General features: G+C 40.3%; 1 protein-coding gene across 1 annotated transcript; it reads left to right on the top strand.

Annotated features, from left to right (window-relative positions):
• The first annotated feature begins 839 nt into the window (after nt 1–839).
• DHRS7 (dehydrogenase/reductase 7) lies at nt 840–22,192 on the top strand. The gene is made up of 7 exons (XM_030811579.1): nt 840–1,261; nt 10,774–10,926; nt 12,874–12,980; nt 13,769–14,008; nt 16,777–16,899; nt 17,397–17,612; nt 21,957–22,192. The coding sequence occupies exons 1-7, from the start codon at nt 1,129–1,131 to the stop codon at nt 22,002–22,004; spliced, it is 1,020 nt and encodes a 339-aa protein (XP_030667439.1). The 5' UTR covers nt 840–1,128; the 3' UTR covers nt 22,005–22,192.
• The last annotated feature ends 10 nt before the right edge of the window (nt 22,193–22,202 follow it).

Raw genomic sequence — 22,202 nt, 5'->3', positions numbered from 1 at the left:
TTTAGTTTCAGCCAAGGAACAGCCTTTGACCTCAGAGCATACAAAGTATTCTAGGAAATGAAGAGGATGAAAGTTCTACTGCATCAACGCCCAGAACTTTCTCCATTTGGCCACAGGTCGTTCTCATACATGGCCTAGTTTCTATGCACTCTAACTGGGTCCCTCTGAGGCTTGTGAATGGAAAACCCTCTTGCTTTCAAATGCCTGAAAACAAGAAAGATACTACTGTTGATGCCTCAAACACATGTAGGTATTTAGCAGGAAGCAATTAAATGTTTTGAAGCTCATTTCAAACGGAAATTAATCAAAAACAGCATTTTACTCTTTTGTGTATTAGAGTAGGCAAGACCTTGGTGTTTTCATTACGTTCTCTGTTTTTATTTGCTGTTTACATTAGGATGTGAATCATGGCTTGGGTAAGGGGAGGATTTGGTACCAAGCTAGGCTTTGGTTGCCAAACAGACACCAGAGTAAGTTTGTGTGTGGTCAGAATCAGGTTGTAAGGTGCCAACACAGCACATGGCTTCAGTCTTTTTTTCTCTAATTGTAAAAGGACCTTGTCCCCATGGAGGGACCATTGCCTTGGCTTGTGGGGTCTTGAATGATAGCCACACTCTTTCTTCAGCACTCTCTCGACCTCATGAAAAGATACTGAAACTTGAAAAGGGGATGTTCTTTCTGAATAGGAATGGAGAAGAGGGGCTAAGCAAGAATGATTCTGTCTCCTGGCCGTTGATAGTTTCCAGAGAGGAAATAACGTAGTATAATATGTAGCTTATGTTTGAATCAGCTTTTTAAAAAATACTGGAATTTTATTTATTTATTTTTGGTAGACACAAGGTTTCCCCATGTTGTCAAGGCTGGTCTCGGACACCCGAATCAAGCAATCTGCCCGCCCCGCCGGGTGTGGCGCATGAGGGCGCGGGCCGCCCAAGGAGGGCGAGTGGGGCCGCGAGTGCTGAGCCCCGCGCGCCCGAGCGGCTCCTCCTCCCGGCCTGCTCCCTGGGCGGAGCCGGGGCAGTGCTGCTCTGGGCTGGCCAAAGGGGTGAGGCTGCGATCCCGCAGTGCAGCGACGCGACTCTGGTGCGGGCTGTCTTCTTCCCCCGGAGCTGGGCGTGCGCGGCCGCCATGAACTGGGAGCTGCTGCTCTGGCTGCTGGTGCTGTGCGCGCTGCTCCTGCTCGTGGTGCAGCTGCTGCGCTTCCTGAGGGCTGACGGCGACCTGACGCTACTATGGGCCGAGTGGCAGGGACGACGCCCAGGTGAGGACCGGCCAAAGCCTCTCCCGAGTGGGAGGCCCGGCTCGGAGCTGCCGAGGCGTGTCCGGGTCTCCGGGGGTTCCGCAGTGATCCCAGGTCCTTTGTGGGTTGCATGGAGCTTCCCGAAGGCCTGGCCGCCCCTTACGCAGGGGCCGCGGGTTGGGGAGGAAGAGGCGAGGGCTAAAAAGCCCCTTTGTCTTCTGTCCTGCTCGGAAGATGGCATGGACTTGCCATTCAGGCTAGGAAACCTCTCCAGGGAGTGCCAAACTGTAAGAGAGCACTGGAGTCGGCGGGGCTCCTGAGGACTCTGACATCTTACGCAGGACTCCAGGGATTCTGGTGTTGTCTCAGAGGACGATACTTTGAGAAACAGTGAGCGTCCCCTTGCGTTAGTAAGGGAACCTCCTTTGTAAGTACCGGAAGCCCGGTCGTTCTACCACCTGAAGTTGTCTATCCTCCCCTTCTCACTCCTGCAGTTTCGAAATAAAATCTGAGATAATCCGAAGTCCTTCACCTACTTACTCATTCTAGTCAAACACTGGAAAGAACTGAAAACGGCAGTTTGCTGGAGCGAGATCATTATTGGCATACTGCCTATCTCACTTTATCTGTGTCTTGCTTAATATTTGACATCGTATATGTTTGCTATATGTTGGCTCAGCGCTTTACACCCATAACGTTTCACTTTTACAACAACTCTTACAAGGTAGGCATTATTAATCTTATTTTCCAGATAGGGAAACTGATGTTCAGAGAAATTAAATGACCTACCGAAAGCTAGGCTTTGAATCCTTAAGGACTTGGGGAAATGGGGTTTCCCTGGACCAAGTTTCTGGTATAAAAACACTCAAAGCATGTTACAAAGTTTGCTTGGAAGAGATAGTAGCTCGAAAGATAGACTATGTTGGGGGGGCGTTATGAGTTGGGCGTTGAGGGGGGTGATATTGATCCCAAGGTGAGAATTGGTTCTTGTGGACCAAAAAAAAAAAAAAAAATCTGGTAATACAGTGGTTTGTGCCCCTCCAAAGCTTAACCCTACCCGAGAAAATGTTATTCCTTAGTATTTCATTTTTCTGGTTGGGTTTTCTTGGGTATAGCATGTGCAGCACTGACATTGAGTTCATGAAAAATACACAACATAGACGCGACAGCAGTGCTACAAAACAATGGCAAGTGATTGGGCTTTCTCCTTTTAAAGCAGGAATCCCAAATACTGCACAACTTCATTAACCAAGGGCTTTCTCTTGATCGATTGTTCCACCTCAGTGGGGGAATATGTGTGCCCATTGGCTGCCATTGGCTGCCTTGCAGACGTTGTTTGTGTTTGATCCTTAGTGCTTTTGTGTTCACTTGGACTTGGAGAATTAAACGAAAATAGATTATATTTTATTATTTAACCCTACAAAAAATATTCAACCCATCAAATTCAAGTGCTAAAAAGGAAAATTATTGACAACATCTAAATGAGTATCTCTAAGCTACTAAGTTAAAAGTTATTTTCTCAGGCCGGGCGCCGTGGCTGACACCTGTAATCCCAGCACTTTGGGAGGCCGAGGCGGGCGGATCACGAGGTCAGGAGATCGAGACCATCCTGGCTAACACGGTGAAACCCTGTCTCTACTAAAAATACAAAAAATTAGCCGGGCGCGGTGGCGGGCGCCTGTAGTCCCAGCTACTCGGGAGGCTGAGGCAGGAGAATGGTGTGAACCCCGGGGGACGGAGCCTGCAGTGAGCCGAGATCTCGCCACTGCACTCCAGCCTGGGCAACAGCGAGACTGTCTCAAAAAAAAAAAAAAAGTTATTTTCTCATATTAAGGAAAAGTTAAAAGTGAAGATCATTGAAAATTTTAAGAAATTCATTTAATATTTTCAGTTGTCTTTTGTCGGAAAAGAACAGTTTGAAGGATTTTAAATTTAATTACATTGTTATCATTATGTAGTTATATAATTTGCAAATTTGCACATGTAGTTTGATAAATTGCTATTTATCTAAGTAAGTTACATAAAAGTTATTCAGCAAAAATCTGGCGTGGTGGCATGTACCTGCAATCCCAACTACTCTGGAGGCTAAGGTAGGAGGGTCATTTGAGCCCAGGGGTTCAAGACCAGCCTGGGCAGCATAGTGAGACACTGTCTCAAAAACCATAAAAATGTTTTTCAGCAAATACAGTTATAAAGTTAGAAGTTAATAACTTTTAAATTTTAATTTAACATTTAACTTAATTTTAAAATTTAGTCATATGCTTATTAACTAAGGAGTAAGCTTTCTTTCTTTCTTTCTTTTTTTTTTGAGACAAAAGTCTCGCTCTGTTGGCCAGGCTGGAGTGCAGTGGTGTGATCTTGGCTCACTGCAACCTCTGTCTCCTGGGTTCAAGTGATTCTCCTGCTTCAGCCTCCCTAGTAGCTGGGATTACAGGTGCACGCCACCACACACAGCTAAGTTTTGTATTTTTAGTAGAGCTGGGGTTTCACCATGTTGGCCAGGCTAGTCTCAAACCCCTGACCTCAGGTGATCCACCCCACTCCGCCTCCCAAAGTGTTGGGATTACAGGCATTAGCCACTGCACCTGGCAGGAGTAAACTTTATAGAACTCCTTTTATGTATAAAGCACAGATATATGTATGGTACATAAATGATATACAGTATATCTGTGGAATTAACATTTCACAGGAGAGATTTAGGGAAAAAAAAAAAGTCTAAAAAGACTCCTGGTGGAGGTAGGGAGTGAGAAAGAAGAAAAGATTAAAGGAAAATTGACATAGACTCAGATTCCCAAAACAGATCAGACTGGAGAGATGGGCAGACTCTATCAAGATGAAAAAAGAAAAAAAAATCCTTCTGACTTCTCTGTAGGTTTATTATTTTTTGTCACTTAAAAAAATAGCACACTCACATAATACAAAAGTAAAAATACAAAAAGATATATAGTAAGATGTAAAGAGCTTTCTCTGACCCTTGTGCCCTAGCTATCTAGTATGCTTCTCTCGAGGCAGCCACCATTTCCTGCCTCCTCTGTATCCATCTAGAAAAATTCTGTGCATTTCCAAGCGCATATATCTCACATGGTGATTTTTTTTTTTTAATAGAGAGACAAGGTCTTGCTTTGTCACCCAGCCTGGAGTGCAGTGGCATGATCATAGCTCACTGCAGCCTCGAACTCCTGGGCTTAGGCAATCCTCCCACCTCAGCCTCCCCAGTAGCTAGGACTACAGGTGCAAACCACCACACCTGGATATTTTTAAACTTTTTGTAGAAACAGGCTCTCACTATGTTCCAGGCTGGTCTTGAACTCCTGACCTCAAGTGATTCTTCCGTCTTGGCCCCTCAAAGTGCTAGGATAACAGATGTGAACCACCAAGCCCAGCCACACATGGTGAAATTTAAGGGTGACTAATTTTAGACATTAAAATGGTCCAGAAAAACCCATGGCACAAGTCTAGAGGAGGAAAAATTTCAACAGCAGCGCATGTGAGCAAAACTCAGGTTTTTGTTAACAGTAACCTCAATAGGAGTCAACTGCGAAGTGGCTGCCAGAAAAGATTAGGCAACCTTGGGTTGCATTTGTAGACTTCAGTGTCTGAAGCAACTGCAAACAACAGATGTCTCCTGACTTAGCTGCTTGTATGTGCCGGCCTCTGTACTGGGCACTGGGGACACTGCAGTGACTGAATCAGCCACAGTCCAGGCCCTCATAGACCCTACCTTCTGGGGGACAAGGGAAGTGATTTTTGTCATCTCATCCTGCTCTGCGCTGTCCAGACCCTACCGAATCCTGTGTCCTGCCCTAGCCAGCTCCCTTTAATAAACAGGAACATTAACCAACTAGAATTGGTGCAAGTGGGTGTGAGCAGAAGAGTGAGGAAACCTGATACTGTGTCATGTGAGGGAAGGTGGCAGAAATTGGATAGGTTTATTTAGCCTTAGAGAAGGTAAGGGATGAAAGGACTTAGGGAAGACATAATGGCTGTTTTCCCTAACAGCTGTGAGGGATTGTCATTTGGAAGACAGGTTTGATTTCTTTTCTTCCTGAAACAGCTTTTTGTAAAACAAGAAAGCAGAATTGCAACACAATTTAAGTGTCTGTCTAGGTCACAAAAGGGATGCAAAATGTTTGTAATATGATTAGTATGTATTCATATAGTGAAACATTCTTACACCTATACATAAGATTATTCCATGATTAAAAGTAGCCCAGCTCTAATAACCATAAGCTATATTAGTGGATCCCTTTTCCTATTATAACATTTTAGTATTACTTCTGATATTGATTCCCTTAACAAATGGAGTCTACAAACTGAATTTTTAAAAATTGTTAAAGGTGACTAAAACTCTGTACACAGAGTAGTTGAGTTTACAGAAAATTCTGGGAGAACAAGCAGGATAAAACTGAGCAAGATTATCAATAAGTGTACATCTGAAACTCTCCCATTTTTCACAATTCTGATACTAATACATTCTTAAGGAATTTTGCAAAAGTTAATCTACTGAGTAGAAATATACCTTGAGACCAAACTCTTTGTAACTGTTCTCTTCCAGATGTGGTACATAAGATTAGTCAAAGTTGGCCAGACGTGGTAGCTCACGCCTGTAATCCCAGCACTTTGGGAGGCTGAGGTGGGCAAATCACTAGAGCTCACAAGTTCGAGACCAGCCTGGGCAACATGGCAAAACCTCGTATCTACAAAAAAATACACACACAAAAATTAGCCGGGCATGATGGTGCACGCCTGTAGTCCCAGCTACTTGGGAGGCTGAGGTGGGAGGTTGGCTTGAGCCTGAGCTGTGGAGGTTGCAGGGAGCCAAGATCGTGCCACTGCACTCCAGCTTGGGCGACAGAGCCAGGCCTTGTCCCCTCCCCCGTCTCCCCCCGCCAAAAAACAGGTTAGTCGAGCTTAATCTACTCTCATATATTTCCCAAAAGATCTACTCTGTTCCAGAGATAACACAAATCTGGAGTGAAAATATTTGGAGTTGGTTACTAGTATTTTACCAAGTACTTTCCCACCCTATTTTACCTTAAGCTTTTCTATTTTAAACACACACGACCATAATTTATATCTTTTCAGATACCAAGTAGGTAATTTTGTAAAAAAAAAAAAAAAAAGTTTTTTTTTTTTCTTTTTTCTTTTTTTTGAGACGGAGTCTCGCTCTGTCGCCCAGGCTGGAGTGCAGTGGCGCAATCTCGGCTCACTGCAAGCTCCGCCTCCCGGGTTCATGCCATTCTCCTGCCTCAGCCTCTCCGAGTAGCTGGGACTACAGGTGCCCGCCACCATGCCTGGCTAATTTTTTTGTATTTTTAGTAGAGACGGGGTTTCACCGTGGTCTCGATCTCCTGACCTCGTGATCCGCCCGCCTCGGTTTTTTTTTTGAGACAGAGTCTCACTTTGTTGCCCAGGCTGGAGTGCAGGCTCACTGCAAACCCCACGTCCTAGAGGTTCAAGCAATTCTCCCTGCCTCAGCCTCCCAAGTAGCTGGGATTACAGGCACCCACCACCACACCCAGCTAATTTTTGTATTTTTAGTAGAGACAGGGTTTCGCCATGTTGGCCAGGCTGGTCTTGAACTCCTGATCTCAGGTGATCCTCCTGCCTCGGCCTCCCAAAGTGCTGGGATTACAGGCGTGAGCCACTGCACCTGGCCAAAAAGAAGTTTTTGACAACAAAGAATTATCTTCCCAGATTGACAATTCAGTTTCAATGAAAAATCTTCATTTTTATAGCCTCTTTTTGTTTTCAATTGATTAAAGAGAAACCAGCAATTCTATCTTAGTATTAAATATCACAAATGAGAAGCCCTAGCTGAGAAAATGTCTTCATTTGGTTAAGTTTCAACAATTAAAGTTCAGGTTACTCTCAGAGATGATTAAGTATTAAAATTGCTTTTACAAATGTGAAACCAGTTTTTCCCTGGGGGAGGGGAGATAGGAAGGAAGAAGCCAGTGGAGAAGGGGCCCAAGAAGATGGATAGGGTACATGAAGCTGTGCAGTCAGTACCTGATTGGGGTCACTTTTTCACAGCATGATGGTTAGTTTCTTGTATATCTTACTAAGCCTATAATAAAAGACAGGGCTAAACCCACAAATCAGAGCAAATTTTCTAAAACATTTATCTTAAGTTTCATAAATATGTGCTATTCTAAATTAAGTTTCCAATACATTTGCACATTCTCATAGACTAACATAATACACAAACTTATGGAAGTCTCCTGTTATGCTATGAAGGTTGCCTACATCTGACATTAGCTTCGTAAATATTTAATGAAACCACAAACAAAGGTACTATCACTTTTGAAATCTGTCCAACATATAAAGAAAGGTCAGCAGCAATTACATAAAACAGAAGGGCTTCAATTCTGTATTTTCTTTTGCTTTTTGTGTCAGTTGTTTGAAAAACACTAGAAGCTGACATGAAATTTTCTGTGTATTATCCAAGAACTTGGTTTTCTGATTTTAGCTTGAGATTTTCCTCTGTAACTGTATCTCCTCTGACAGGGAGATCTTCAAGTATATGTTGGAGTTCCAACACTTGATTAATAAGCTGTGTGTTTCCCTCCAATTCCAAATGATTTTCAGCATCAACTGCATCCATGTGAATATTTGTCATCTTGGGTAACAAACTTTTGGGCCTTGGATACAAAAACCTTGATGAATGTTTGAGGTGCTGGGAGAGGAAGGGATGAGGAGGATGCCTCAGGCTGGACACTTGGACCCACCGACACCAGAAGTTTGACTTCTTCTTTGTCAAACCACAAGGCAGGATTACTGCCCACTGCTACTGGTTGATAGCATTTAAAAGCTTATCACATCAGTATAAAAAAGATCCCTGGAATGATTAGACTTTCCCAAAAAAGGAGCTGAAGCTTCAGAGATAATTAGCTTCCTTATCCTGTGAGGGATTTAGAGATGGGTCAAGGGCTTGAGAAGAGAATTCTCAAACTGGAGTGGGGGTTGAACTATCACTTTCCTTTCAACTCTAAGAATCTACTTTCAGGGGCTCTTAAAGGGAGGCCATTATGTATACCAGATTCTGTGGAATCGGGAAACAAACGGCGCTAAATAAAAAAGTTTCTTCAGGGTGGGAGGAAGAGGCCAGAATTGTGATTGTATTAAAAGTTTACACCATCAGCTTTAAACATGTGCTTATTTGTGTAAATATCAAGAGGTCTTCGTTAGCTCGACGCTAGTTAGTAAATCCTGTGTTTCTAAAACAAATGATATTCACTCTAGAGTCTGATGATTGCAGAACTTGGGAACAACAAGTAGTCAACGAATGAATAAATGATTATCTGGATAGATGTTATGTTGTTCTTGATAAAGTCCTATAGGAAGGTGGCCCAATTGTGCCTTTTCACAAAAGTACATTATATGACAGGAAAGCATTGTAGCCCAGACATAGTATTTGGGATGTTTCCATCCTTAGTTGAGATTTTTTTTTTTGCGACAGAGTCTCACTCTGTCACCCATGCTGGAGTGCAGTGGAGCAATCTTGGCTCACTGCAACCTCTGCCTCCCAGGTTCAAGTGATTCTCGCACCTCAGCCTCCTGAGTAGTTGGGGTTGCAAGGATGCGCCACAACACCTGGCTAATTTTTGTATTTTTCGTAGAGAACAGGTTCCATCATGTTGGCCAGGCTGGTCTCGAACTCCTGGCCTCAAGTCATCTGCCCGCCTTAGCCTCCCAAAGTGCTGGGATTACAGATGTGAGCCACCGTACCTGGCTTTGGTTGAGATATTTACATGAAACCTTTTTCCTAAGGACAAGTGGTATTTTCTTGAATGTCTGAGAAACAGTTGGGTTTTAAAATATTGATCATATGTAAATGTGTATATCATGAAATAGTGGACAGTGTGGGCTTTGGAGCTAGATATACCTGGGCTTATATCCCGGCTCTGCCAGCGTTCTTGGGTGTTTGTTTATTCAGTAGTTATTTATGGAGCCTTTTCAATATTCCAGTCCTTGCTAAGCAGTGAGGCCACAGCAATGAACAAGGTAGACAGGGTCCTACCCTTAATGGAATCTATGGTCTAGTGGGACAAATTAATCTCTGTAAACCTCAGTTACCTTTTCTGTAAAACTGAGATCATAATACCTTTTCATACAGTTCTGGGAGGCTTTTAGTAGACAATGTGTTAAGTACATAGGAAGTAATGTAAAAACGTTAAGCCATTAGAATTGGTAACTGTTTTCCTGGCTGGAGAAGTTAGGAGACATACGTTATTAAGTGACCGTTCTATGTTTTGCTGTAGTAAAGTCCATCTATTAAAAAACTTGAGCAATAATTATAATTGACATTTATTAAACACTGAGTATGTACTAGATACTGCCCTGAGTGCTTTCCATGTTTTAACTCATTTCTCAACAATCCTGTGAAGGATGTGTTCTTATTCATCACATTTCCAGTTGTGGAAAATTAAGGCACCAAGTTCTCACCTGGGAGCATTTCAGTGCTGTGTGTGATGGAGCTGGCGTTTGAACCCTGGCAGTCTCCAGGGATGGTACTGTTAACAGCACAGTTAGGATTTAGCGCTGTTTAAAACAGTACAATCATTTCCTGATCTTAACTTTTCTGATATAAAATCGGAAATGGGACGTTAAGTGATACCTTGTTTGATATTTTTGATAAATAACATATATTTTAGTAAATAAGGCACACAGGAACTTTGCATAACAGTGACTTTATGGGTTCAGAGAGACAGTGAATATCATCTCCTGCAGTGCTAATAAGTTTTTCATTGGAGAAAAGAATAAACCATTTGTCATTGCTTTAGTACTGTAACATTTTTAGTCTTTAAGAGGAACATAATTGGAGAAGCAGAGTACAATATTTCATCTCTCTGTAATATGCATTTGTTCTTGGGTGAATTACTATATTCTCCTAAGATGAAAGCTCAGGCATCTGGGGAGCATTTTTACAAAATCACCTTGAGCTGATAGGCATCAGGCATGATTGGCAAATGGGGAAAATACTAGTTTAAAAATCTAGGATGTTTCCATCAACAGCACAGAACTTGGTATATTTAGATTCTTCATCAACCTCCATTGCAAAATATTAGAATAATAGAATTAAAAACTGGATGTGACCTTCAGCCATCATCTAATCTGAATGCCTCATTTAATGGCTAAGGAAAGTGAGTCCAGACAGTGATTTTTCTATTTACTTAGCTTGCTTATCTTATCTATTGTATTTATCTTATCTGTTTGTCATAAATAGAGCCTTAGAGTGAAACCATGAGGTTATAAGGCTTACCTTGAAGTAAAGTCTGGAAAAGTCATGAAGGTTCTGTAATATACAAATACTATGTTGATAACTGTTACTAGTATGATTTGTATTAGTGCTTTTTTTTTTTTAGTTAAGAAGGAGATGCTTTCTTAGAATATTTCAAATTTTAAGCTGTATACATCATGCCTTCGTATTTAGTGGTATTGTTTAAGGCTTTCTTTTTTTTTTCTAATCTTGGATTTATGAGTGTAATTCATTGCTTATTTTCTTCCTTCCATTGCCATTCCTTCCATAGAATGGGAGCTGACTGATATGGTGGTGTGGGTGACTGGAGCCTCGAGTGGAATTGGTGAGGAGCTGGCTTACCAGTTGTCTAAACTAGGAGTTTCTCTTGTGCTGTCAGCCAGAAGAGTGCATGAGCTGGAAAGGGTGAAAAGAAGATGCCTGGGTAAGCAGATCTGAAATAGCAGCAGTGCTTCCTAGAAATAAATCAATCCAAACTCAAATACAGTTTTGGGACTTTTAGAGAGGAATGAGATTTCCCCCCTGGCTCCAAATGCTCTATGTGCTTTGTCTCAGATCCTCTCCTTTTTGTCTTAATTGGCTGCCCTCGCCTTTTTCTTCTTTTCTGCCACCTTTCTATGCTTTTTTTGCACCGACTCTTGGCATTAGGGAGTGACCAACAACTATATAAAATGCCGGTGGATTTTTAGTGACCAACTGACTTAGATTTTTGTCTTAGAGAAAAAACAGTTGGGTTCTTATCCATGACATACATGTATCTGATCATAGAAATTAGGAAGAATCCTTACTCATTTTATTAAAGTATCAGATATTAAAATCATATGGGATAAGACTTATTATATAGGATAAAAGAATAGGAATGGAATTAGGTTTAAAAAATACAACTTGAGGTAATACTTTCATATTCACATAAAGGGCAACAGTGTTAATATTTTTGTTTGAGTTTTGGTGTAGTTATGTTTACTTTTTTCTTTTTGAGATGGAGTCTCACTTTGTTGCCCAGGCTGGAGTACAATGGTGTGATCTTGGCTCATTGCAACTTCTGCCTCACAGGTTCAAGCGATTCTTGTACCTCAGCCTCCTGAGTAGCTGGGACCACAGATATGCACCACCACACCCAGCTAATTTTTGTATTTTTAATGGAGACGGGGTTTCACCATGTTGGCCATGCTGGTCTCGACCTCCTGACCTCAGGTGATCTGCCTGCCTCGGCTTCCCAAAATGCTGGGATTACAGGTGTGAGCCACCGCACCCAGCCATTATGTTCACATTGAAAGCAACCTCAAGTATAAAGTTACTATTTTTCATGAAACATTTATTAATAGTACCTAAACTGAGATAATTTTGAATTTTCCAACAGACCATTTTTTGGGCCATCTCTCTACCTGTCATTCTTTTAAATCTTTAACTTTGCTGATCGAGCTAACCACCCAGAAATGAGAGTTACTTGCCACAGTAGTGCTCAGCAGGGCGACAGGCCTCTTTCATGATACTGCTTTCAAAGGCCTCTTGTGTTTTTGCACTGGGCCACTTCTTTTGATAGTTGTTCCTCTGCTGCTGTGACTTGCAAGTCCTGTACTGGTGGAGTAGATGAACCAGGTCAGCATTTCTTACCTGGCACAAGGCTGTTTCCTTTTATCTTGCAGATCTGTAGTGCCCACTTTTTCATTTGATACAGTTGATGTTTCACACTTAACTCTTTTGCCCATGAAATCTTTTTACCTCTTCTATTTTCTATACTTAATTGTTTTTCTTACTGATGTTACTTGTATTTCAAGGTTAGAGTCCAGGAAAATTAGTTTCAGTTGTTCTTTTGATGAACAGAAAGCCAATCACAAGGCAGCAGCATGTTTCTTGGTTGGGAATTTCAGGCATGTGTCCTTTTCCCTGTTTACCTCCAGGAATCCTTAGCCTCTGGAGAGAAGCTTCTATATGTCATTTGACTGTAGGACTCTGAGCTTCTTACTGATTTTAAGCCCAAGTAGCTGTTTTTTGTGTAGAAGAGCAACTCATCTTTGTGAGCCTATCACAAAACAAAGGTACCTCTGTGCTTCTAAAGAAATTGCTCTAAATATTGCTCTAAAATATTTCCTCTTTTCTAGTTTATAGTATAATCTTGATTTCTACTTGAAATCAAGTTGTAAAGTTAGACTGCATATTCAAGTTGCCATTCGACTTCCTGTGAGGCCAGCCAGCTTTTTGTCTGACATAACCACTAGTCCTCTTCCTGACCACCAAGAGGAACTTTCACAGGGCCACCCAGAAATGAGTTTGTTGCCAACTCCTGTTGCAGGGTGGGTGTTAGTGGGAGTAGCAAGGAGCTTGACTGAACTAGGGCATGACTTCCACACAAATTTTTGTCTTTATTTAGAGAATGGCAATTTAAAAGAAAAAGATATACTTGTTTTGCCTCTTGACCTGACCGACACTGGTTCCCATGAAGCGGCTACCAAAGCTGTTCTCCAGGAGTTTGGTAGAGTAAGTAGCATCTTATATTGATACAGTCTTGCTTTGAAGTAACTGCAGAAGAGATTCCCATCCATGGTGCTGTCATACAAAGGGCTTTAGGCAAGTGGGATCCGTGCAGTGAGACTGGGCCCATGAGTTGGGCCCCTTAATCTCTGAGTCTTTGGCGTTATGGAATTAGTACTTTTCATGTCTTAACAAGTACAAATTCCTCCATGTAGAACAAAAGAAGCTAAAAATTCATTGCTGCTTTTATTTATTTATTTATTTATTTATTTATTTATTTTGAGACGAAGTCTTGCTCTGTCACCCAGGCTGGAGTGCAGTGGTGTGATATTGGCTCACTGCAATCTCCGCCTCCCAGATTTAAGTGATTCTCCTGCCTCAGCCTCCTGAGTAGCTGGGATTACAGGCATGCACCATCACGGCCAGCTAATTTTTGTATTTATTAGTAGAGATGGGGTTTCACCATGTTGGTCAGGCTGGTCTTGAACTCCTGACCTCATGATCCACCCTCCTCGGCCTCCCAAAGTGCAGGGATTACAGGCTACTGTGCCTGGCTGGCTGCTTTTATTTATTTTAATGACAATTATTAACTTTCATAAAAAGTCACCAAAAACGGGAATTTAATTCCACAGGTAAATTCAGGGTTTTATTTTATCTTTTTAATTGCTGACTTCTGGAAATATACCATTGTTCCATTGATTCTTCAAGTTAACAATATAACCATCCATAGGAATTCCATCAATCTATCCAAAGGACATCCCCCAAACACCCCTTTTCTGATTTTATTTAACTAGATCGACATTCTGGTCAACAATGGTGGAATGTCCCAGCGTTCTTTGTGCATGGATACCAGCTTGGATGTCTACAGAAAGCTAATAGAGCTTAACTACTTAGGGACGGTGTCCTTGACAAAATGTGTTCTGCCTCACATGATCGAGAGGAAGCAAGGAAAGATTGTTACTGTGAATAGCATCCTGGGTATCGTATCTGTACCTCTTTCCATTGGATACTGTGCTAGCAAGCATGCTCTCCGGGTAAGGCTACTTAAACTCAACTCTGATAGAACTGACTTAAATGTGTATATGGGGGATATGGCCATCACCATGTGAGGTCCTTGGAACTGGGAAGTGGTGTGGGGAGACAGAGAGACCCAAGGAGACTTTTGGTAAAGGACACCCCCAGTAGATGCTAAAAAAGACTTGATCCACACATGCCTCTAACTTGTTGAACAAATAAATATGTACCAAGCACTGCATTGTGCCATGCACTACAACAGACCCTGGGGATATAAAGATAATAAGATGTGGTCTCTGCCCTCAAAAAGTGTATCATCTAGTTAACATGTTACTCTTCACCTTATCCTTATTCCTACCACATCTTCATGGAAAATTGGGGGTCCACTTCTCCTTTCTTCTACATACACTTCAGGATGTACTTTTTCCTCCCCATTTCTGTGACTTCTTTTCCTTGCCCCTTGTAGTTGGTGTTTATTTTGCCTGGTCTAATTATATACGCATGTCAGAAATAGGTACTTCCCACAGGATGATTAGTCCTGGTCTCATATCCTTACTGGGAAAAATCTTGACTGTATTCACTCTGGTTTCATTGGAAGAAGAAAATCTAGTCAAGGCAGAGGCAAGGAGAGAAGCTTGATTTGGATTGCATAACTTATGATGTATAAATATTAGAAATGGATGAATTTTTAATGGTGGATTAAGACTGGATATAAAGAAATTATAAGGCCAATAGGGAAAGAATGATTAAGGAAGACACAGAATTTATATTTAATGCTGTTGAAGTCAGTTTAAGTAGAATGTTTCACTGTTGGAATAATGAGATGCAATAGCTACATGGTCATCATGGTTTCATGAAAATTTGAAGCTTTGGTTCTTTAGGACATCTTTTTTCTGCTGCAAAGTGCAGACAATTGCAGACAGTGATGAAGCAGAATGCTATACTGATGATTTCCTCATATTTAGTAACAGGCATCAGTCACTTCCTGTGGAGCAGTTGGGCAAGCCTCAGGCAGGCAGATGAGGGAGGGCGGCCACCCATCTGTTTGGCACCATGTGTCTCATAAGATATGCTGGATGCTTTCAGTAAACACAGATGAGCTGTCTGGCCTGCCCTCCAAGACTCATTATTTTATTACTGGATTTGATCCTGTGATAAAATGTGGCAGGTTGAGACTGTAGTTACCAGGAAGCTCTTTTTGAAGAGCACATTTCCTTCTCAGATTCTCAGTAAGCTACACAATTAACTTGTTTATCACTGAAAAGTTTACACACAATACTGGATGTGATTTCAAACAAGGAGAGGTTTCAGTGTTTGATGTATTGGCTTGCTTGGTGTCCTCTCTCCTCTTTTGCTACAGAGAGGCATAAGGTTAAAGTTATGGGAGTTTTCCATTCAATTACCAAGCTTTTTTTTTGGGGGGGGGTTCATCTCTGAGTCTGGCACTGTTATTAGTCTCTGATCATAAACCCTCATAGCCCCTCTGTTTGTTGGGGTCAGAATTTCAGAGCTGATAACTGCTTAACATTTTTGGATCATATACAAATGTACTGTGGGTTAGCTGTTTAGGCTTTTCAATAGATGACCCAGCCTTATAACAATGTAGTCTTGGAACATTTCCTAATTTAGGAAGAGATGAGAGGCAGTAGATTTCTGTTTACTCCCCATTGGTTTAGAAATGGTCAGTATCTTTAAGTCTAGAAGGTCTAGTCTGTTTTACACAAGTCATTCAGTAGGCAATCATATTACATTTTTAATTAGCCACGCACCTTCTTATTACCCAAAAAGATAAATGTTTGCTAAAATGAATTAATTCTGTTAAAATAGTAATATAAATGGAAAAAGTTGAATTCATTCTTTCTGATACTGTCTGTGAAGTACTAATCCCATCTTCCTCAACTTTGCCCCAAACATTTGCACTTTAGACTACTTTGGGGGAATAAATAGAAACCCAACCTCAGTGATTCTCAGTGGAGGACATACACCCCTTTTGGAGTGGGGAGAGGAGGACTGGTACGAAGAGGGTATATCAGAATCTTCAGGGATAGTTCTTTTTACCTATCCAGTGCATGCCTACCATAAAAATCATTGATGGGAAGACCCCTCACTATCAAAGGGGGTGAGCCATTTATACCTGGAAAGAGCTGAGAATGTCTGTTCTATATTGCTTCCAGTCTATGGTTAAAAGTGCCTAATACACTATTCACAATAGCAAAGACTTGGAACCAACCCAAATGTCCATCAATGATAGACTGGATTAAGAAAACATGGCACATATACACCATGGGATACTATGCAGCCATAAAAAATGATGAGTTCATGTTCTTTGTACGGACATGGATGAAGCTGGAAACCATCATTCTAAGCAAACTATCCCAAGGACAAAAAACCAAACACCACATGTTCTGACTCATAGATGGGAATTGAACAATGAGAACATGTGGACACAGGAAGGGGAACATCACACACTGGGGCCTGTCATGGGGTGGGGGGAGTTGGGACGGATAGCATTAAGAGATATACCTAATGTAAATGAGGAGTTAATGGGTGCAGCACACCAACGTGGCACATGTATACATATGTAACAAACCTGCATGTTGTGCACATGTACCCTAGAACTTAAAATATAATAATAAAAAAAGTGCCTAATAAGCTTGCATGATTACCCTACCTGTCCTTTACTCACACATTTTGGAACATATTTTGATAAATCGTGAGATATGTGTCTGTATTTATTTGCCTTCTTTCCTCCTTTTTTTTTTTTTTTTTGTTTTTTTTTGCCTGTTAGGGTTTTTTTAATGGCCTTCGAACAGAACTTGCCACATACCCAGGTATAATAGTTTCTAACATTTGCCCAGGACCTGTGCAATCAAATATTGTGGAGAATTCCCTAGCTGGAGAAGTCACAAAGGTAAAAATTTCTAGTTGGGAATAATTTGAATGTTTACTAGTTATATATTGGCATTATATATTGGTGTTGTATCACTGTATATCAGAGTTTTTGTCTTAGAAGTGCTTTTATGTGAATTATTCACAAAACAACTCCTGCCATTATGAAAATTGTATGGAATTTCATTTGCTAAATGCATTGTCTGAATATTTTGATTTTTATTACAAAAGTGATAATTGTCATTAAGCACATTAGGGTGATGCAATTCTAATTAAAAGCAAAGAATCTTCATCTTTTAGTTAGCCTGCACTATATTATCTAGTAAGCATATGGTTTCTGTTAGGCTTTTTGAAATATTACAAATAGTTTTTAAACTCCCATTAGTAGCTATGGAGACTACTAAGGGGCATGAAGCTCCACTAAAGGAACCACTCAACTAGACGGCATTTGAGTCCTTTCTAGCTTAAAGTTCTGTGAAGTCGCTTGGATAAATTCACTTAATTTTTAACTTTTCTTAGACCATAGGCAATAATGGAGACCAGTCCCACAAGATGACAACCAGTCGTTGTGTGCGGCTGATGTTAATCAGCATGGCCAATGATTTGAAAGAAGTTTGGATCTCAGAACAACCTTTCTTGTTAGTAACATATTTGTGGCAATACATGCCAACCTGGGCCTGGTGGATAACCAGCAAGATGGGGAAGAAAAGGATTGAGAACTTTAAGAGTGGTGTGGTAAGACCAATTTCTAAGTTTCTTAATAATATGTATCAATCTTGCAGGAAAGTACAGAATTTTCTAGTGTTTAAGAAACTTTCTGGCTGGGTGCAGTGGCTCATGTCTGTAATCCCAGCACTTTGGGAGGCCAAGGCAGATCACTTGAGGCCAGGAGTTCAAGAGCAACCTGGCCAACATAGTGAAACCCCGTCTCTACTAAAAATACAAAAAGTAGCCAGGCATGGTGGTGCATGCCTGTAATCCCAGCTGTTCGGGAGGCTGAGGCATGAGAATTGCTTGAACCCAGGAGGTGGAGGTTGCAGTGAGCCAGGATGGTGCCACTGCACTCCAGCCCAGGTGATAGAGCGAGACTCTACTTCAAAAACAAAAAACCTTTCTAACCCTCCACCAATCTCATGATATAAAGAAAAATAAATAAAAAATATTTTATCCCCATGCATATCTTTTGGTTTACTATAAATTATTACAGTCTTGGAGAAAGAAGTTTTTTACAAGGTAAAATGAAATCAAAGATTGCCATTTTTTTCTTCTATACATATTGTTTGACCAGTGTGTGTGTGTGTCAAAATGCTCTTTCCCTACTATGTTTCCCCACCAACTCCTACCCATCCTACCAGTCTCAACTCCCATGTCACCTCCTTGGAATGGTACCTGGCCTTCCCTCCCACTTCTCCCCAGGACCAAGTGCACCTCAGCCCCTATGCTTTCTTGTCAAAGCACTTACTGTGTTGTTAAAACAGATACATGCACTTTTACCTCATTCCTGAAGTACTCAGCACATCTAAGATGTGCCTATTCCCCTGTCTAAGGAAATATGCTGATTATCATTCTTTCAGCACTCATTCTTTATAGCAATTAGTCAGGGAATACTATTAACCATTTCTGAGAAATTGTGACCCTCAAAAGAATTTAATTTATAGACAGTATAGGAAATGTAATAAGTAAACCAAAAATTATAGATGATTATGCAGCAAAAGATTATTGCTGAGGATGGTTTTTATTGTTAGCCTTTGATATACTTTGTTACCACCTTCTTTTAGAAATTAATCAATAGGGATTGATAGATAAAAAAAGAATTATAAAACAAGATCATACTATACATACCTGCAAATATTTAAGCAATCCACTAATTGTTAGACATTTAATTTATTCCAACTCTTTGCAGAACAGTGAAAATGAATTAGGGGGTAAAAAGTTACAAACACAACAAAATGCTTAAGAGACATAAAAGGTTATCAGACTGGGTCATGACACACTAAAATGTCCAGAGTGTGAAAAATCACAAAGGAGCTTTTCGTTTTCTACCAAGTAGTAATGTGGAACAGTTTGCTTTGGGCCAGATCCCTTATGAGTGTTTTGGTATTGTTGGGACTTGGTAGTGTGGGTAGAAGCTCTAAAGGTAGAGCTTCATCAAAGATTATACCTGAGTTTTAAATATGGAGGACAGCTGATGCAGTAGCTTTGTGCCCAGTGATGGAAAGAGTTGAAAGGGACAGGCCACCTTACTACAGAGGAAGCACAGCCTCCTGGCAAAGAGCATGCAGCCTGGTGCTAGGCTACCTGGGTTCAAATTCCAGCTCTGCCCCATGCCCTTAAAGCAAGTTACTTCTCTATCACTCAGTCTCCCCATCTATTAATATAAGATGGAGATTAATGATGATAATAGTGTCCAGTCACAGGATTGTTATGGGAATTACATGAATTTAATATATGAAAAGGACTTAAAACACAACTTGGAGTGTTCTAAGTGTTAGCTATTGTGCTTTTTTCCCCCTTCTCAGCTTGAGTTAGATATAGCAGGATATTCAGCTTCCTTAATGATCAGAGATTTTTTTTATAATTGACACATAAAAATTATATATATTTAAGGTATACATTGTGATGATCTAATATACACTGTAAAATGATTACCACAATCAAGCTAATTAACACACCTATCACCCAGTTACCTTTTTTTGTGTGTGGTGAGAACACTTAAAATCTACTTTCTTAGCAAATTTCAAATATGCTATACAGTATTATTAACTATAGTCACCATGCTGTATATTAGATCCTTAGAATTTGTAAGTTATAATAACATGTTATTTATCTTATAACTGAAAATAGCTACCATTTTTTTTCTTTGAGACAGGGTCTCGCCCTGTCGCCCAGGCTGGAGTCTGCAGTGGCGTGATCATGGCTCACTGCAATCTCTACCTCCCAGGCTCAAGCAATCCTCCCACCCCAGCCTCCTGAGTAGCTGAGACTATAGGCGTACACCATCATGCCTGGCTAGGTTTTGTAGTTTTTGTAGAGACGGGTTTTTGCCACATTGCCCAGGCTAGTCTCAAACTCCTGGGCTCAGGCGATCCACCTGCCTTGGCCTCCCAAAGTGTTGGGATCATAGGTGTGAGCCACTGTGCCTGGCCAAAATGTGTACATTTTGACCAAGATCTCCCCATTTCCTCCATCTTCTGGCTCTGGCAACCATCATTCTACTCTGCTTTTGAGTATGACTTTTTAGATTCCACATAAGTGAAATCACATAGTACTTGTTTTTCTGTATCTTGCTTATATCACTTAGCATTAATGTCCATTAATTATCCATGTTTTTACAAATGCCAGGAGTTCCATCATTTTATGGCTGAAAAATATTCCATTGTGGAATAATATTCCATATATATACACACACCACATTTTCTTTATCCATTCATTCACTAATGGACACTTAGGTTGTTTCCATATCTTGGCTATTATGAGTAGTGCTAAAATGAACATGGGAGTGTAGATATCACTTCAAAGTACTGATTTCACTTCCTTTAGATTTATACCCATAAGTGAAATTGCTGAATCAAATGGTAATTCTATTTTCAATTTTTTGAGGAATTTCCATATTTTCCATAATGTCTGTACTGGTTCACATTCTCAATTTAAATAATAGGGCAGAGAAAGAATATATTACAGAAGTGATTTTTTTCAGAGGGGAAAGAGGGACGAGGGACTAGAGAATTTCAGTCCCACTGTAGTAGTACTTCCAGAAATGTCCATATGAAGGGTATTTTGTTTTGTTTAGAGAATATCTAACTGTAAAATATAAACATCATTTAGCAAATCTCGCATTTTTTTTACACCTAGGTTTTTCTAAAAAAATGACAGCCTTTTTCTTCCTATCACCATCTTTGAAATATTGCTTATTATATAGTCTTACTACTTTGTCGCTCTTTATTATGATAAGCTGGGCATTCTGTCATTTCTCAAAGCAATTTTTAGGACATAATACCTCGTTCTTTATAGTCTGTACTCTTCCTGTCTCCCATTATTTTATATTATATATATGTATGTATATAAATTTTCTTATTGATAAGCATCTAAGAAAATGCTAGCATAGCTTATTTCAAGCTAATAGTACTTGTTAACAAGTTAACTAGTTAACTTGTTAACTAATTTGCTTCTTTAGTCTATATGTCTGGAACTTTGTTTTTATGAATTTTTATTATTTTTAGGGATCAAGAACAGTGGCTACACTGAATTTTGTATTATCATTATTATTATTTTGTCTTTCTTAGTGCAAAGTTTTGAAAGTGGTAAATGCATATCTTCCCAAAAGAAACATCACATCTTGGGGATTATCAGGTTGCCTTGTTTTATTCCTTAAGCAATATACAAAAAGTTCACAAATAATTTTTTTTTTTCTTTTCTTTTTTTTTTTTTGAGACAGAGTTTCCCTCTTGTTGGCCAGGCCGGAGTGCAATGGCTCAGTCTCAGCTTACTGCAACCTCCACCTCCTGGGTTCAAGCAATTCTCCTGCCTCAGCCTTCCGAGTACAGGTGCACACCACCACGCCCAGCTAATTTTTGTATTTTTAGTAGAGATGGGGTTTCGCCAGCCTGGTCTCTAACTCCTGACCTCAGGTGATCTGCCCACCTCAGCCTCCCAAAGTGCTGGGATTACAGGCATGAGCCACAGTGCCTGCCCGGCCACAAAGAATTTTGAAGAGTTATCTCCCATATATCTCACTTCTACATAATCTGACTTATTGTTTTTATTTATTAGGGCAAGTCAGTGTAGGTATGATATGCTGATCCAGAAAAGTCATTATAGAGAATTTAGCATTGCAGTCCAATGCTATTTATACCTCCTCTAAACCAAAGATGATGCTAAACTCATTAGAAGTATTTTTGTATGCATCTAGAATTTTGGCTATGATTTTTAAATTCTAATTTAAGCAGTTTCTGAAGTTTCGTAAAGATTCTTAATAGTGAACCATAATGATACAGCTCCTCAAAACAGAAGGACTTAAATGTTAAAAACTGGGGTAAATAGGAGTAGGTACTGATTCATGTTTCTGTCCCTCTTTTACAGGATGCAGACTCTTCTTATTTTAAAATCTTTAAGACAAAACATGACTGAAAAGAGCACCTGTACTTTTCAAGCCACTAGAGGGAGAAATGGAAAACATGAAAACAGCAATCTTCTTATGCTTCTGAATAATCAAAGACTAATTTGTGATTTTACTTTTTAATAGATATGACTTTGCTTCCAACATGGAATGAAATAAAAAATAAATAATAAAAGATTGCCGTGAATCTTGCAAAAAAGGTATTAACT

Source organism: Nomascus leucogenys, chromosome 1a, assembly GCF_006542625.1.
Source record: "Nomascus leucogenys isolate Asia chromosome 1a, Asia_NLE_v1, whole genome shotgun sequence".
Taxonomy (NCBI): domain Eukaryota; kingdom Metazoa; phylum Chordata; class Mammalia; order Primates; family Hylobatidae; genus Nomascus; species Nomascus leucogenys.
Note: the sequence above shows the minus strand (reverse complement) of the source record. Positions and strands in the feature narration are given on the sequence as shown.

Coding starts and splice junctions, on each gene's coding strand:
- DHRS7 (XM_030811579.1), top strand. CDS start 1,129: ATGAACTGGGAGCTGCTGCTCTGGCTGCTGGTGCTGTGCGCGCTGCTC. Junction 1,262..10,773: donor GTGGCAGGGACGACGCCCAG/GTGAGGACCGGC, acceptor TTCCTTCCATAG/AATGGGAGCTGACTGATATG. Junction 16,900..17,396: donor TAGCTGGAGAAGTCACAAAG/GTAAAAATTTCT, acceptor AACTTTTCTTAG/ACCATAGGCAATAATGGAGA.